Genomic DNA, 17,460 nt, shown 5'->3' on the forward strand with positions numbered 1-17,460 from the left:
CATCTCCCACCGGATACTGAATGAGTTTGATGCTGGCTTTCCGACACTGCATCAGCTTCCGTGCAAAGTTTGATTTCCCCCGTTACCCGTGCTAATTTGGCCATTCTGCAATCACCAGCCAACAAGCTAGCACTAGCGGGCTGACAGCTGCTCCAGGGTCCTGCAAGAGGCAACAGTTTTTTATTTTTTAATGCTACAGACGGCTAGCCCTTAGATCTCCCTGCTACATGACAAGAATCATTTCCCCCTTCAACCATGCTGATTACTGCCCAACTAGCTTGCTTTTAAAGTCCTAGCAGGTTGGCAGCCACTCCTGGATCCTACAAGCTGGAATATTTTTTTTAAATGCAAGATATAATTAACCTTTGGAACTACCCGCCACATGACATTTCTGAAGCAACAGTAATAAAAAAGGATCTGCTATCTATGTAGATGAGACCAACAACTGTGATGACACTAGATAAGATGAAAATGGCCTGGGCTCTCAATCTTCGTGCTTCAGGGTATAAACTGATCCCCATCTGGGTTCATATGTGCAGTCTCCCTTCATGGTGCAGTATTGTGCAATTAGATGCATGCCTTAATGGGGACACCTTCCTCTGGAGGCTCTACTGGGGAAAGGAAGAGCTGGGCCATTGTAAGGTCTGTAGTGGACATGCTTCAGTCAGCTAGGTCGACCTAGTGTCTCTGGGCCTCAGTTTCCCACCTGTGCAATGGGGATCACAGCACCGCCTTACCTACGAGGTGTTGTGAGGTTGTCATCCTATGGTAGCAGGAGAAGCTTGGCTAGATCTTCTCTTTGTCCAAAGTACAAGGGGTTGGTAATAAGATGTTTCCCCAAAAGATGTCCTGAGCTGAGAGAATCTAACCAGTCCCCAACACCTTACATTTCCCCAGAGCCTTTCATTTTAAAGCTCCCGGTTCATGACTGTTCACCCCACTGCCGTAGGGCGGTAAATCTTATTCTCCCCTCTCGCTTTATTCTTGGGAGACCGAGGCGCAGAGAAGCTGAGGGCTGTGCCCAGGTGATGGAGGGAGAGTCGGTAGGGAAAGAACCCAGGAGTCCTGCCCTCTGAACTCCTGCTGCTCCTCACCCCTCTCTCCCCCTCTGACTGTGCATTAAAAAACACACACTTTTGATTTGTTCCCAGCCGCTGTTTATTTCTTTAACGGGATGGGGGGCATCTCCGCGCGGCGCCCCCCTGGACCTGGGGCAGCCCCCCACTGGGTGGGACTTTTCCCACTGCCCGTCTCCCTGCGAACGCGCCGCTCCCCGGAGGCGCCTGCCAGGAGGGGCTTCTCGCGTCTCCACTACAAGAGGAGGGCGCGCGGGAAACCAGAGCGGATTCGGAGCGAGGCGGAGCAGAGGGGATGCGGCGTCCTGCTGAAGGGGCTTTGCAGCCACCGGCCTCTGCCTTTGGGGCTCCATCCCTCCAAGGGCAGCGCTCGGACTCCTGGGTTCCCCGCGCCGGGCGGGGGAAACGGAGTGGCAGGAGCTAAACCACACACACACCCCTCAGCTGGTCCCAAACTTCCTGGGCTAGTTAGAGCCGCCCCTCGGGAAGGGAGCTCGCCAGGCTCGGGAGCCCCGCGCCGGGGAGTTCGGGCTGCGGGCTGGAGAGGGGCAGATCCTGTCCCTGGGAGTGAGCGGGGAGCCTGGGGACCAGGGCTAAGGGGAGAACCCAGGAGTCCTGCTAGGGAGCGGACCCCTCCAGCTCCAGGGAAAGGCAGGGGCCCTGCGCTCTGCGCCCCGGGACGCGGCGGGGACCATGCGGGGAGCATCCGCCGGCGCCCAGCTCAACGCCTCGCTCCTGCTCCCGAACCGCTCCTCCAACAGCTCGGAGCCGCGGAGCCCCCCGCGCCTGGTGGACGCCTGGCTGGTGCCCCTCTTCTTCGCCATGCTGATGGTGGTGGGGCTGGCGGGCAACTCCCTGGTCATCTACGTGATCACCAAGCACAAGCAGATGAGGACGGTCACCAACTTCTACATCGGTGAGTCGGGCACGGGGCACCTGGGGCTGGGCACTCTGGGGCTGGGCACGGGGCACTCTGGGGCTGGGCACTCTGGGGCTGGGCACGGGGCACTCTGGGGCTGGGCACGGGGCATCTGGGGCTGGGCATTCTGGGGCTGGGCACGGGGCACCTGGGGCTGGGCACGGGGCATCTGGGGCTGGGCACTCTGGGGCTGGGCACGGGGCACCTGGGGCTGGGCACTCTGGGGCTGGGCACGGGGCACCTGGGGCTGGGCATGGGGCGCCTGTAGCTGGGCACGGGGCACCTGGGGCTGGGCACTCTGGGGCTGGGCACGGGGCACCTGGGGCTGGGCACGGGGCACCTGGGGCTGGGCACTCTGGGGCTGGGCACGGGGCACCTGGGACTGGGCATGGGGCATCTGGGGCTGGGCACTCTGGGGCTGGGCATGGGGCATCTGGGGCTGGGCACTCTGGGGCTGGGCACGGGGTGCCTGGGGCTGGGCATGGGGCGCCTGTAGCAGGGCACTCTGGGGCTGGGCACGGGGCACCAGGGGCTGGGCACTCTGGGGCTGGGCACGGGGCACCTGGGGCTGGGCACTCTGGGGCTGGGCACGGGGCACCTGGGGCTGGGCACAGGGCACCTGGGGCTGGGCACTCTGGGGCTGGGCACGGGGCACCTGGGGCTGGGCACTCTGGGGCTGGGCACGGGGCACCTGGGGCTGGGCACGGGGTGCCTGCCACTGGGCACGCTGGGGCTGGGCACGGGGTGCCTGCCGCTGGGCATGCTGGGGCTGGGCACGGGGTGCCTGCCGCTGGGCACGCTGGGGCTGGGGCACCTGGGGCTATGCACGAGGCACCCTGGGGATGGGGCACATGGGGCCGTGCATGGAGCACCCTGGGCTGGGGACAGGGCACCTGTGACTGGGCATCTTGGGGTTGGACTGGGCATGGGGCACCTGGGGCTGGGCACGGGGCACCTGGAGCTGGGCACCCTGGAGCTGGGCATGGGGTGTCTGTGGCTGGGCACCCTGGAGCAGGGCACAGGGCACCTGGAGCTGGGTATGGGCCATGCTGGGGCTGGGCATGGGGCACCTGGGGCTGGACACTGGCACCCTGTGGCTGTAGAATTGGGCAGTCAGGGCTGAACTGGGCAGCCGGGCACTCAGTGGCACTGACTGCTTGGCAGACTTCCTGGAGAAAAGTTTGGTGAAGATAAGAAGCTACAGGTTGGCTTGGCTAAATGTGCATCGACATCTGTAAAGGGGGGGAGGGGGGTGTACAATCAAATGGCGTGCAAGTTACCAAACATACTATCCAAGTTACCTTGCAGCAGGACCCCAGCAAATGCCTTAAAATCAGGGAACTGTCAGAACTTCAACATGAGGAAGTCAAAGAAAAAGTGAGCAAAGAACGTTGCAGACAAATAAGAACTGGTCTAAGGATAAAACTCAGCTAGAAAAATTTGATCCATGCTATTCGTAGAATGATACACTGCCAGAGTGATCAAGTAAGAATCAAGAGAAGAAAAACAATTAACATCCAAACAAGAAATCTCCTGGTGATTCATAAAGTAATGGATATCAATCAAGACATGGACAGGATGTACATCTCCCAGTGTGATGGAGCAGCTCTGCAATCAGTGGAGGAAGCAATTGACAATGAAGAATATAACATCAATATATATTAGGAGTCAGCCAGAATTAAAGATCATCTGGTAGTGATAAAAAGCCTGTGTCCCAGCCCAAGAAAGCATGAAAGAAAAGAGAAAGCAAATTGTCAAAGAAAGACTCAAAAGATTTACACAGAAATCAATGCACAGACGGTGGCGAGAGAGCTAACCCATTAGCAGTTGAAGATTCATGCTTCTGGACGGATGCCTCAAAAGAGAGGGAGCGCACTCCAGAGCAGTCCTTCAGGGTTAATTTCCTTTGAAACAAAATTGACCTATCGAATTATTTACGGTATTTAACCTCTTTTTCAAGGGCCTGGAGGAAAACATAAAATCTTGCTGCTCTAGCTGGCAGCTGACCCTCAAAATTGCAGGAGTGGTAAGTAACACAGAAGACAGGTCACTTATTCAGCGCAATCTCTGGATCACCTGGGCACAAGCAAACAATATGCGTTTTGATACTGCTCAATGTACCCATTTGCAGCTGAGAACAAAGAACGTAGGGCAGGATGGGGGTCTCTCTCCTGGGAGGCAGGGACTTTGTAAAAGATTTGGGGGCTGTGGTGGATAATCAGCCGATTAGGAGCTTCCAGTGCGTCCCTGGGGTCAAAAGAGCTAATGTGATCCTGGGAGGCATAAACAGGGGAATCTGGAGTAGGAGCAGAGAGGTGATTTTACCTCTGTATTTGGCACTGGTGCGACAGCTGCTGGATTCCTGTGTCTAGTTCTGGTTACCATAATTCAAGAAGGTCGGTGGTAAATTAGAGGGGCTTCAGAGAAAAACCTCAAGAATGATTCAAAGCCTAGAAAACCTGCCTTTTAGTGATAGACTCCAGGAGCTCAATGTATTTACCTTAACAAAGAGAACGTTAAGGGGTAACTTGATCACATTCTATAAGTAGCTACATGGGGAACAAATATTTAATAACAGGCTCTTGAAACTAGCAGAGACAGGTCGAACGTGAGACAGTGGCTGGAAGTTGAAGCTGGACAAATTCAGACTGGAAATAAGGTGTACAATGTTAAGGGTGAGAGTCATTAACCAGTGGAAGAATTTGCCACGGGTCATGGTGGGTTCTCCACCACTGACCATTTTTAATGTTTTCCTAAAAGATCTGATCCAGGATTTATTTTGGGGCAGTTCTCTGGCCTGGGCTATTCAGGAGGTCAGCATACATCAGTGGTTCTCAACGCCGAGGTCTTGCAGGGGGTACTCAACTCCTCTAGATCAAGGGGTGGCAGGATGGGTTTAGGGGAGTTGCAAGTGCATGGCCGGCATTAGGGGGTGGCAAGCGGGGCAACTGCACAGGTCCCCATACCACAAGGGACCCCACAAAGCTAAATTACAAGTTGGGGCTCAGGCTTCAAACAAGGCTCACAAGTGCAAACCAGGCTCGAGTACCACACTGAAGTGTAAGTACAATATTTATATTAGGGCTGTCAAGAGATTAAAAAAATCAGTTGCGCGGTTCATTGCGCTCTTAAACAATAATAGAATACCGTTTCTTTACATATTTTTTGGTGTTTTCTACATTTTCAAATGTATTGATTTCAATTGCGACACAGAATACCAAGTGTACAGTGCTCACTTGATATTTATTTTAGATTACAAATATTTGCACTGTAAAAAACAAAAGAAATCGTATTTTTCAATTCATGTAATACAAGGATTGTAGTGCAATCGCTTTATCATGACAGTTGAACTTACAAATGTAGAATTATGTACAAAAAAAACCCTGCATTCAAAAATAAAACAATGTAAAACTTTAGCGCCTACAAGTCCCCTCAGTCCCTACTTCAGCCTATCGCTCAGACACACAAGTTTGGTTACAATTTGCAGGCGATAATGCTGCCGACTTCTTGTTTACAATGTCACCTGAAAGTGAGAACAGGCGTTCGCATGGCACTGTTGTAGCTGGCATCACAATATATTTACGTGCCAGATGTGCTAAAGATTCATATGTCCCTTCATGTTTCACCCACCATTCCAGAGGACATGCGTCCATGCTAATGATGGGTTTTGCTCGGTAATGATCCAAAGTAGAGAGGACCGACGTATGTTCATTTTCATCATCTGAGTCAGATGCCACCAGCAAAAGGTTGATTTTTTTTTTTTTTTGGTGGTTCGGGTTCTGTAGTTTCCGCATCGGAGTGTTGCTCTTTTAAGACTTCTGAAAGCATGCTCCACACCTCGTCCCTCTCAGATTTTGGAAGGCACTTCAGATTCTTAAACCTTGGGTCGAGTGCTGTAGCTATCTTTAGAAATCTCACATTGGTACCTTCTTTGCGTTTTGTCAAATCTGCAGTGGATGTGTTCTTAAAACGAACATGTGCTGAGTCTAGGGTGACCAGACAGCAAGTGCGAAAAATCGGGACAGGCGGTGGGGGGTAATAGGAGCCTATATGAGAAAAAGACCCAAAAATCGGGACTGTCCCTATAAAATCGGGACATCTGGTCACCCTAGCTGAGTCATCATCCGCGACTGCTATATCATGAAATATATGGCAGAATGCGGGTAAAAAAGAGCAGGGGGCATATTATTCTCCCCCAAGGAGTTCAGTCAAAATTTAATTAACGCACTATTCGTCTTAGCGATTGGCTGAACAAGAAGTAGGACTGAGTGGTCTTGTAGGCGCTAAAGTTTTACATTGTTTTGTTTTTGAGTGTAGTTATTAACAAAAAATTCTACATTTGGAAGTTACACTTTCAAGATAAAGAGATTGCACTATGGTACTTGTGTGAGGCAAATTGAAAAATACTATTTCTTTTGTTTATCATCTTTACAGTGCAAATATTTGTAATCAAAAATAATAATAAAAAGTGAGCACTGTGCAGTTTGTATTCTGTGTTGTAATAGAAATCAATATATTTGAAAATGTAGAAAAACATCCCAAAACATTTAATACATTTCAATTAGTATTCAATTGTTTAACAGTGCAATTAATCGCGATTCATTTTTTTGAGTTAAAGGCGTGAGTTAACTGTGACGAATCGACAGCCCTAATTTATATTCCCATTGATTTATTTTATAATCGTATGGTAGAAATGAGAAAGTCAGCCATTGTTCAGCTGTGACGCTTTTGTATTTCTTTGTCTGATTTTGTCAGCAAATCGCTTTTAAGTGAGGTGAAATTTGGGGTACGCAAGACAAATCAGACTCCTGAAAGGGGGACAGTAGCCTGGAAAGGTTGAGAACCACTGGCCTAGATCATCACAATGGTTCCTTCTGGCCTTAGGATCTGTGAATCTACAAACTGCTCCCCAAACTACGGCGTATGTTCTGAAAAGGAGGTGAGGGCAGAGCATGTATTGAGTGCCTGCAGGAGCCGAGCTGGGAGGGAATATATGAACAGACACAATGAGGCTGTGGAGTGCCTGCATTGGACCCTCTGTGGCAAGTGAGGATTTAAATGCACCAGGCTGTATTACGACCACCGAATTGAAAGCACACTGGAGACTGAAGATTTCACGGGATCTGGCAGTTGTCATAGACTGAGCAGTGCAGGTAAACAGGCCAGACAAAACATAGACATAGTGGGTGAGTGATGGGTATCGCCATCCGGGCAGACAGGGACTTAAAAAAGAAACAAAAGAGAGTGAAGCATGAAGAACTGGAACCAAGATCGTTACTGGAGCGCTTGGAGCGATCCCTAGGGGTATGCGGGAGCTGCTCAAGCACAGGTAGGATTGAGAGCGGGGCTTAATTTGTGCCAGAGCTGAACCTTAGCACCTCCAGACTTGGCAGTTTGTAGCCCCGGCACCTCTGGGCCTGGCAGTTCAGAGCCCCGGCGCCTCCGGGCCTGGCAGTTCAGAGCCCCGGCACATCTGGGCCTGGCAGTTCGTAGCCCCGGCACTTCTGGCCTGGCAGTTTGTAGCCTGGCATCTCTGGGCCTGGCAGTTCGTAGCCCCGGCACATCTGGGCCTGGCAGTTCAGAGCCCGGCGCCTCTGGGCCTGGCAGTTCAGAGCCCCGGCATCTCTGGGCTTGGCAGTTCGTAGCCCTGGCACTTCTGGCCTGGCAGTTCAGAGCCCCGGCGCCTCTGGGCCTGGCAGTTCGTAGCCCCGGCACCTCTGGGCTTGGCAGTTCAGAACCACGGCACCTCTGGGCCTAGCAGTTCAGAGCCCCGGCGCCTCTGGGCCTGGCAGTTCAGAGCCCCGGTGCCTCTGGGCCTGGCAGTTCGTAGCCCCAGTGCCTCTGGGGTTGCCGCATCAGTTATGAAAGTAAAAAACTTTCTTGAGCTCCGGCTCCTAATTGCTTGAGCCCCGCTGCCCCAGCACGGCGCCTCTCTCATTGCAAATTAAGCACGGAGTGAGAGACATCGTGATCAGTGTCCTCAAGAAGACGGAGGCACTGCGAAAATGTGAAGGAAAGTCAAAGGAGAACTAGGGCCTTTCAGCCCCTCCAGCGCAGGGATTCTGCAGAGGGTTTTACAAAACTCCTGACGACCCAAATCTTCAGAGTCCGTGCGTGGTGAAGATTTATTGGTGACTCCGGGGGAGACATTTTAGACAAGAGCTTTCCCCTTTTTGTGCTTGACGATCTTATACATTGTGATGGCTAGTTGTTAAAAACCAAACCAAACCAAACATCCCCAATACAGAGGGATATTAATTCCTTCCTTCCTTCCATGGTGCTTTGAAGACATTGGACTTAATCCTGCTAGTCGTACTCGGGCGATGCGTCCGTAGGGTTTGGGCCAGCTGGATTGGGCCCTAACGTGCTAAGCATTACTATCACTGTCATAGACTCTTGGACACGGGTGTCGTGGCTCTCTGACGATGCAGAAGAGCAGGAATCGGTTGTAATGAAGGTAACGGGGCTTCCTCACTGAAGCTACTCGGCACAGACAGACCCTGTGGTTCTCTCTGGCTTTCTAACTGCGCTGTCTAGTGTCACCACATTGGGGTGTCCCTATGCCCAGGACCTGGAAGTGACCACTGGTAACACTACAAAATTCTGCCCAGCCAGGGGAAATTACAGGCCATTTTCTAGGCCCATGAAGGGCCCGTTTAGAGTGACCAGACAGCAAGTGTGAAAAATCGGGACGGGGGTGGGGAGTAATAGGCACCTATATATAAAGTCCCAAATAGCGGGACTGTCCCTATAAAATCGGGACATCTGGTCACCCTAGGCCCATTGGGGACTGTGGGAGCACTAGGAAGGAGGCTGCCTAGAGGTTGGGAATTTGCCCCAGGGCAGATCCATTGCCCATATGAGTAATATAGCATCCAGACTTGTCACTCGGCCTCTCCCTTCACCCCAGCAATCTCCGCTCCTCCTAGCATCAGTTACAACACGTAGCCGCACGCCGGTTACTTGTCGCTTTGCATCTAGTTTCTTTGGTGAGATTTTGACCCTTTTGTGATCCCCAGTGACAGAAAATTAGAGTCTAAACTCTGCCTATCTCAGTCCCTCCCCCGCCATCCTCGCCTCAGCCGCTTTTACAATGAATCTCCTGGCTCATTGTGTTCTGTGCACAGTAACCCAGGTTACTGAGAGCTTTTTGTTCAGCTAAAATATTGAGGGGCCTGATCCGCAGCTGCCCTGTGCTTTCTGTCCTCGTTTACATCTGTGCAAAGTGGGTGCACGATGCCACCAGCTCACGGTGTTCCACTCACGTCGGCGGGACTCTTTTATCGTGTCAGTGACCAGACAAAGCGCCAAAGGGCTGGATCAGGCCCTTACAAATGTCGCCATCCGTTTCAGTGCAAGTAGGAACAGGCACCTGGGATAGGACGGTGAAGTGACACTCAGCTATACTGAACCAGCTGATGCTGCACGAACTTCTTTGCCTGACTAAGGCAGCTCTGTGCTGCGTGGGCAAAGCACGGCCCCGCATAGCTCGTACATCCCTTCTGGAAGCACTGTCAATCCATCGGTGCTTACCAGAACCCTGCTGCAGTCCAGGAGCACAGGGGTTAACCAGGACATCCCGGCTGAACCTGAAATGAGCCAATACTGCAAATCCCCCTGACTCAGAGACAACCCTGGCCCTGGGGGATATTGACGTTCACACCTTGATTGCTTAAAAAAATTAGCACTGTGCAATGCGTTAAAGAGAGAGGGCTGGTGTCTGGTCTAAATCAGCATAATCCCATTGAAAGCAATGGCGCTACGCCTATTTCCCCCAGTTGAGGACTAAGGGTATACAGATCAGTATTGACCATTCCCCCTTGTTGCTTCATATGATGCAGAACGTAGCGCCAAAGTGACTGCTTGCGACATCCCCTTTGGACAGCCAAGGAGCCCTGCGGCACAAAACCAGGCTGAAATCGCCATGAGGTCAGCGCACAGCGAAAGGGTTACTGTCAGCCTGACTCATTTGGCCGTCATACTCAATCTGGGAAGCCACCTGGAGTCAGCAATAAGGCCACAAGAGTGGGACGCTTTACCCGCAAACAGCAGTTAACTGCCATGAGTAGGCTTGTATTTGTAATCAAGCTGAGCTATTTAACAAGACTGAGGCGAAGGTCAGGGCTAAGATGCAGGTTTGAAATCCCTACACTGCCTGGAAATGCAGGTTCGAATCCTAGCTGTGTCAACCCAGCCCTTCACCTCACGGTGGTGGCTAGATTGAATACTACCTTCATGCTGCAGGGCATAAGCAAGCACTAACTGACAGGGGGTCAGGAAGAAACACCCCTCATAGACAGGTTATTCCTCTGGGGCTTCTTGCATCTTCCTGTTAAGCAGCTGGAACTGGCTAAGATGGGCCCTTGTTCTGATCTGGTAATTCCTAAACCCCGAGAAGGCAATTTACAAAACTGTGTCTTATCTGCTCTCTGTGAATGTTAAATACCCCAGGGTCCATAAGAGTAGAGTGGGTTTTCCCTAGTGTCTTTGGCCAACCTGCCATGCTCCATCCCAGAGGGCAGCTGCTGCACAGGTGAAAGGCTTTGGTCTGCAAGGTGCTGTGTCCGTCTGTGCGCAATGTAAAACATTAGGCTCCCATGTGCCGTTGTCTGGAGTCACTGAGATGCCAAATCCCTTTTGCTGGCACGGATCAAAGAGACATGTCATCCATCAGGAGGCTGAGTGAGTGGATTCTACTGAGTGTGTTCACAGTATATAATAGATAAACAACTGTGCATTATGAGGTTATTCTCGCTTGGATTTTCCAGGTGCCAAACCTCTTTCATTCTCAGCGATTTACCCATGAAATTGCTAGAGGCAAGAGCCAAGAAGCTGCGCTAAGCTCTCAGAGGTACATAGCATGGAGTAATGGGGCCGCCAAGGATAATGCAACCTTCAGAGAAACAAGAGAAAGGGAAACATATTCTCTGGCTGGGGAAGGGACTGACAAGGAGAGCCAGGGAGCGGATAGCTACCAGGCTGAAATTCTGTATCGCCTTCAGCACCCGTCTCTGCTCGCTCCAGCAATAACTAGGATGTAGCTAGCACTCTGCATCTCCAAAGATCTGCACAGACATGAATAGGGACACGAGCTAGACCCTCCTCTTCCCAGCCCCAGGAGGGAGGTAAATGTGATCCCCTTTCTACAGATGGGGAAACTGAGGCACAAGCGGGGTTTGATGGCTGCACAGCGAGCTAAGTGCCAGAGCTGAGATTAGCTCTTGGGAGTTCCTGGCTCCCAGCCCTATGCTCTGAGCACTAGATCTTGTTGCCTCGCCGTCTTGAATGGATTTAGCCTCACCACACCCCTAAGAGGCTGTTCTCCCATCACACAGGTAGGAAACTGAGGCACAGAGCTACTAAGTGACTTGCCCAAGGTGGCATAGGGAGTCTGTGGCAGAGGCAGGATTTGAACCCAGGCCTCCTACGGCCAAGGCTTGTGCCCTAATCACAGCATGACCCTTCCTTTCTTTTGACAGCCAACCTTGCCACCACCGATATCATCTTCCTGGTGTGCTGCGTACCGTTCACTGCCATGCTGTATCCTCTTCCTGGATGGATCTTCGGGGAGTTCATGTGCAAGTTTGTCAATTACATCCAACAGGTGAGGCCTTGGCTTAGGGCTTCGCTCACTACTGTGGGCAGAGCTGGGGTGACTGGGGGGGGTTTAGTCTTCAAAAGAGAGACTGTGGGGGCAGCAACAAGGTGAGCTTTTCCCTCTCCTTGCACGCAGGCACCTCACAAGTACATTTCTCATGCAGTTGCACAACAGGGCACACACCCATGCCTTGCACAGGTGCAAGCCATACACACACATGGCCTGTGTGCATGCTATACAAACAGAAACGTTAGATAAAAAACATACTCTTGCTGGCAGGTTGCAGCATAACATGACTTTATGATAAACACGCAGTGACAAAAAACAGAGAGAGACGAAGCAGGCTGCTCCCTAAGGCAGAGGGGCACAGATCTTGTAGTCACTGTGGATAGTTCTCTGAAAATTTCAGTTCAGTGTGCAGCAGCAGTCCAAATGGCTAACAGAATAGTAGGAACGACTAGGAAAGGGATAGAAAATAAGATAAAAATATCATAATGCTACTATATAAATCCATGGTATGCCCACATTTTCTGTACTGTGTCCAGTTCTGGTCACCCCATCTCAAAAAGGAGAAAGTGGAATTGGAAAAGGTTCAGAGAGGGGAAACAAAGCTGATCAAGGGTATGAAACAGCTTCCGTACAAAGAGAGACTAAAAAGATTAGAGCTGTTCAGCTTAGAAAAGAGATGACGAAGGAGGGATAGGAGAGAGGTCTCTATAATTATGAAGGGGGTGGCAAAAATGACTAGAGAAGTGTTATTTACCCTTTCACACAATACAAAAATCAGGGGTCACCCGATGAAATGAATCGGCAGCAGGTTTAAAACAAACACAAGGGTGTACTTCTTCACCCAACGCACAGTCAACCTGGGGCCTTCAGCACCATGAGATAGCTCAGTGGTTTGAGCACTGGCCTACTAAACCCAGGGTTGTAAGTTCAGTCCTTGAGGGGGCCGTTGGGGATTGGTTCTGCTTTGAGGAGGGGGTTGGACTAGATGACCTCTGAGGTCCCTTCCAACCCTGATATTCTATGTTGTGAATATAAAAGTCTAAATAGGTTAAAAAAAAACATCTAGATAGGTTCCTGGAGGACAGGTCCATCAGTGGCTAATAGCCAACATGGTCAGGGACACAACGCCATGCTCAGGGTGACCCTAAACCTCTGACTGCCAGAAGTGGAGGGTGGATTGCTGTAAAATTGCCTTGTTGTGTACATTCTCCCTGAAGCATCTGGCCACTGTTGGAGACAGGATACTGGGCGAGATGGACCATTGGTCTGACCCACGATGGCAGCACTGACATTCTTATGTAAATCACCCCACCTTGATTTAGGCTGACATTGTCCAGATTAACTGGAAATGTCCCAGATGGCACACGTCCATACACAGCCTGCAAGCAAGACCAGGAGCCCCCCTGCTCTTGTGGAGGTAGGTTGCATTTCCAACACACCATGCAAACCGAGGTCATCGGCTTCCACGGGTAGAATACTCAGACCCAGAGGGCCAGATACTCAGCTGCTGGGTATGGCTGTATCTCTATTACAGTCGACAGCTGGGGATCTGGCGCAGACAGTGCACAGGGTGAGTGCATGGATGTGTATTCCCCCAGCCAACTCCGCTCCAATGGGCTCCCCTCTCCGCTTCTACCTCCCCTGGTAGGTCTCCGTGCAGGCCACCTGCGTCACCCTGACGGCCATGAGCGTGGACCGCTGGTACGTGACCGTGTTCCCGCTGCGCTCCCTGCGCCAGCGCACCCCCCGCATTGCCGTTGCCATCAGCCTGGGCATCTGGATCTGTGAGTAGAGCCGGCGTGGATGGGGGGGACTGGGGAAACGTGGCCCTCCTGAAGTGGTGCCGGGTAGCTGGGGCGAGCTGGCCAGCAGGGGCTGTCACTGGCGCTCTCGGAGGAGGAAGGGGGATGGAGAGATTCATGTGGGCATGAGGGGACAGAGTCTGCTGGGTAAGGGCCCCTTTATTTTTTAAAGAAACCATTTATGCAACCCCCTGAGCCAGCCCCCGACCCAATAAATGTCAGGGTTCAGATAAAATGGGACCTGCATCCGAACCACCCCAGGCATGGTTTGCAAAGCCAAGCCCTACCTGGGGAGGATGGGGGGGCGGTTCAAGGATGGGGGCTGAAATAGGAATTTGGGGGGATGGAAGAAGGGAGGGGACACCTGTAACACATGCATGAGCTGAAGCTGCTGGCTGTATCAAGTGGGGTCCTCCCCCACCCTAGGGGAATGGGCCATTGGCACCTATTATCCTCATGTCCTGGTTCTGCCCCTTCCCTTTGTCCCTCCAAGTCATTCCCCCTGCGATCCATGATCCTTCCTGGTTCCGGTTCGAGTCTGTCCCTCCGACCAGCTCCCCTGCTGGCTGTGACCCTGGGTCAGGTCTGTCCCTCAATCCAGCTCCCCCACTGGCTGTGACCCTGGGTCAGGTCTGTCCCTCAATCCAGCTCCCCACACTGGCTGTGACCCTGGGTCAGGTCTGTCCCTCAATCCAGCTCCCCCACTGGCTGTGATCCTGGTTCTGGTTCGGCTCTGAACCTCCATCTTGCTCCTCCGCTGGCTGGGATCCTGGTTCTGGTTCGGTTTGGTCCCTTCATCCCCTGCCGACCACTAAAGCAAGCACCCAGCCTGCCGCTGGGTCGCTGACTCTGGCCTTGCTGCCCGCGGCAGGTTCCTTTATCGTCTCCGCCCCGGTGCTGATGTACAACAGGTTGACAGAGGGCTACTGGTTCGGGCCGCAGACCTATTGCAGTGAGTCCTTCCCCTCCGCCTCCCACGAGAAGGCCTTTATCCTTTACAACTTCCTGGCCGTCTACCTGCTGCCCCTACTGACCATCTGCATCTGCTACGTGGCCATGCTCTACCAGATGGGACATCCCACCGTGGAGCCCATCGATAACAACTACCAGGTACCTGGCTCCTCCCCCCTGCACTCCCTGAGCACGTCTGTAGGGGGCGTGTGCATGTATAGATCTACATAAGACCTGATCTACAGAGGCTTTGAGCAGCCTCGGCTCCCATTGGCTCCAGCAGGAGTTGATGGTGCTCAGGACTCCTTGGCCACTGGGCCAGATTCATCCCTGGTCTCTGTATCCAACGGCGCATGCCCGATGATGCTTGGGTGCATGGCCTGTGTCTGCAGATACTTGTCCACCACACATGCTGCCATTTGCACCCATGCACCCACCATTTGGTGTGCACGTGAATGCGTGTAGAGGCGCCCCCCACTACTTGCACATCTGACCCACTCCATTTAATGCTCTGTTGCCCCCAGTGGCAGCTGGGCCGTAACTAGAGGTTGATAAGTCTGCCACTGCACTGTTCGTTTAGCTCAGGCAGCAGAGGGTCACGCGCTCCAATCCAGAGGTTCCCAGGTTCAATCCCCACTGCCAACCACCTCCTAGAGGTGTGATGTTATACACACATGCAACCACTTGTGTGTCTACTGCTGTGCACATGTCCACCCACTGGCATGATGGCTTAACTCCCACCAGAGCTGCCTGGCTGTGAATGCTAACACACACACCCTGTCTCTGTGGCTTGCAAGGTGCAACAGCTGGCCGAGCGCTCCGAGGCGATGCGGGCCAAGATCTCCCGCATGGTGGTCATCATCGTGGTACTCTTCACCGTCTGTTGGGGGCCCGTGCAGTTCCTCATTCTCGTCCAGGCCTTCAGCCCCAGCTTCCAGCGCAACTACTACATCTACAAGGTGAAGATCTGGGCCCACTGCATGTCCTACACCAACTCCTCCATCAACCCCATCGTCTACGCCTTCATGGGTGTCAACTTCAGGAAAGCCTTCAAGAAGGTCTTCCCCTTCATCTTCAAGCAAAAGGTGGGCTGCACCAATGCGGGCAACGCCCATGTCAACACCGAGATGCACTTCGTGTCCTCGGGCACATAGAGGGGTGGACATGCCCCTCCCTGTCCAGAACATGAGACCAGATGACTGTCTTTGCTGATAAGAACTTGCAGCTCGTAAGTGCTTTACAAACCATCTCACCCACCAAAGTGCTTTACAAACCATCTCACCCACCATTGTAATGCAATCACCTCTGGGGTGGAAGGCAGCAGCTGTTCATATAGCCCAGAGCAACACTGCCTGGCAGTTTCGGACAGGAAGTGAAGGAGGACACGCTGATTGGAGAGGTAGGCAGGCAGGCAGTATGTAATTACCCCCAAAACACCGGGGCTAAACGGCTAAACCACTCCCATTAAAAACGGCCTGGGACTTTTAACCCCCACAGAAACAGAACCTCTGCTTTTCCTTGAAAGATGTACGCCTGAGGGCATTCTGCGCCAAAAAATGAACAATTCTCCGCACAATATCTTAAAATTCTGCAAAATTCTGTAAGTTGTATTTGTCAATAAATAAATACAGAGGCACCAGCATGGCAGTGGGGAGCACAGGCCACTGGCTGCACGAAGGTGGGAGATCACCCTGCAGCCCTCTCACCCCAGGGACACGGACTCAGCGGTGAGGCTGCACCTGACCCTGACACAGCACAAGGGCTGGGGCCCTGCCCCTCTGCGCCAGGCACCAGGTGTGGGACAGGCAGGCTCAACCAGGCAGGATCCAAGTGTGGAGTGGCTCAGTGTGGGGGGATCCAGGTCTGGGGTGAGAGAATTCTGTGTGAGACAATCTGGGAGCAGGCAGCTCAGTGGGGGGGTCTAGGTGTGGGGGGATCTGGGTGCACAGAGGCTCGTTGGGGGGTTCCAGGTGCAGGGACAATGGGACTCTTCCAGGTGAAGGTGGATGGGGCTCAGCGGAGGGGTCTGGGTGTGGGGGTCTCAGCAAGGGGGTGTGGGTGCTGGGGAGTGGGGCTTGGTGGGGTGGGGGTCTGGGTGCAGCTAGTTGGGGGTCAGTTGCATGGGGCTCTGGATGTGAGGGCTTGGGGGGGTGCTGGGGGTGGGGCTCATCAGGATGGAGGTTTGAGTGCAGGGAGCTCAGTGGGGAGTGGTCTGAGTGCAGGGGTGGGGGTCTAGAGGCAGGGGGTCTGGGTGCAGAGGGTTCCAGATGCAGGTGTTGAGGTTCAGTGGGGTGGGGTTTGGGTCTGGAGGGCTAGGGGGGTTCTGGGTGGACGGGGTTAGGCTTGGTAGAAGTGTCTGGGTATGGAAGTCCGGATGCATGGGGGTGGGCAGATGGGGGACCAGCTCCCCATACAGTGACCCCTCCCCCTGCAGCTTCCTGCAGCTGGGGGAGGTTTCTGGGAGTGGGTCTGACACAGCCCCAGCCACTCCTTGCAGGGGAAGAGGAAGTCCCGTCCTCTCCTGCCTCCAGCCCAGCTGGGACTAGCAGCTGATCCTGGCTCAGGGTAGGAGCCACTGGTGGGGGTGTTCCCAGCCCTGAAATGATTTACCTCTCTGCCGGCTGCTCCAGGAGCCTGAAACGATGCACCTGCGCAGCTAGGGAGTGGTGTGTGACTGCTCTTGCAGCTTCCCTTTGCTTCCCTGTCAGAAAGTCATTTTTCTGCAGGGAAGCAAAGAAATCTGCGGGGGACATGAATTCTGCGCATGCGCAGTGGTGCAGAATTCCCCCAGTAATAAAGATGTCACCCTCCCTCCAACAGCACCGAGCTCACTCAGTGGAGGAGAGTGCCACCTTCTGGATCACTAGCAGCACCTTGGATGTTACTTCATGAGTCTCCCATCTAAGTGGGGTCCAGCAAGACCATCCAGTAGTTCAGCCCATTGTACATCCTGCTGATGGACTTGTTGTGTAATTCACCCACCATATTAGACCCGGCTGGGGGGAAAGGTTCATATCTCAAATCCAGGGAATTGTTTCTGTCATATAAACACTAGACTGGGCTAGTTTTCAGAGGCACTCATCTAGGGTCAACGAAAACCCAACC

The 17,460-nt window shown here is 52.9% G+C and overlaps 1 protein-coding gene across 1 annotated transcript; it reads left to right on the forward strand.

The window, feature by feature from the left end:
• Positions 1 to 1,281: 1,281 nt before the first annotated feature.
• Positions 1,282 to 15,997, forward strand: KISS1R (KISS1 receptor). Its single transcript, XM_005281049.5, has 5 exons — positions 1,282 to 1,992; positions 11,475 to 11,599; positions 13,251 to 13,386; positions 14,276 to 14,514; positions 15,153 to 15,997. The coding sequence occupies exons 1-5, from the start codon at positions 1,770 to 1,772 to the stop codon at positions 15,507 to 15,509; spliced, it is 1,080 nt and encodes a 359-aa protein (XP_005281106.1). The 5' UTR covers positions 1,282 to 1,769; the 3' UTR covers positions 15,510 to 15,997.
• Positions 15,998 to 17,460: the final 1,463 nt, after the last annotated feature.

Source organism: Chrysemys picta, chromosome 25, assembly GCF_011386835.1.
Source record: "Chrysemys picta bellii isolate R12L10 chromosome 25, ASM1138683v2, whole genome shotgun sequence".
NCBI lineage: Eukaryota > Metazoa > Chordata > Testudines > Emydidae > Chrysemys > Chrysemys picta.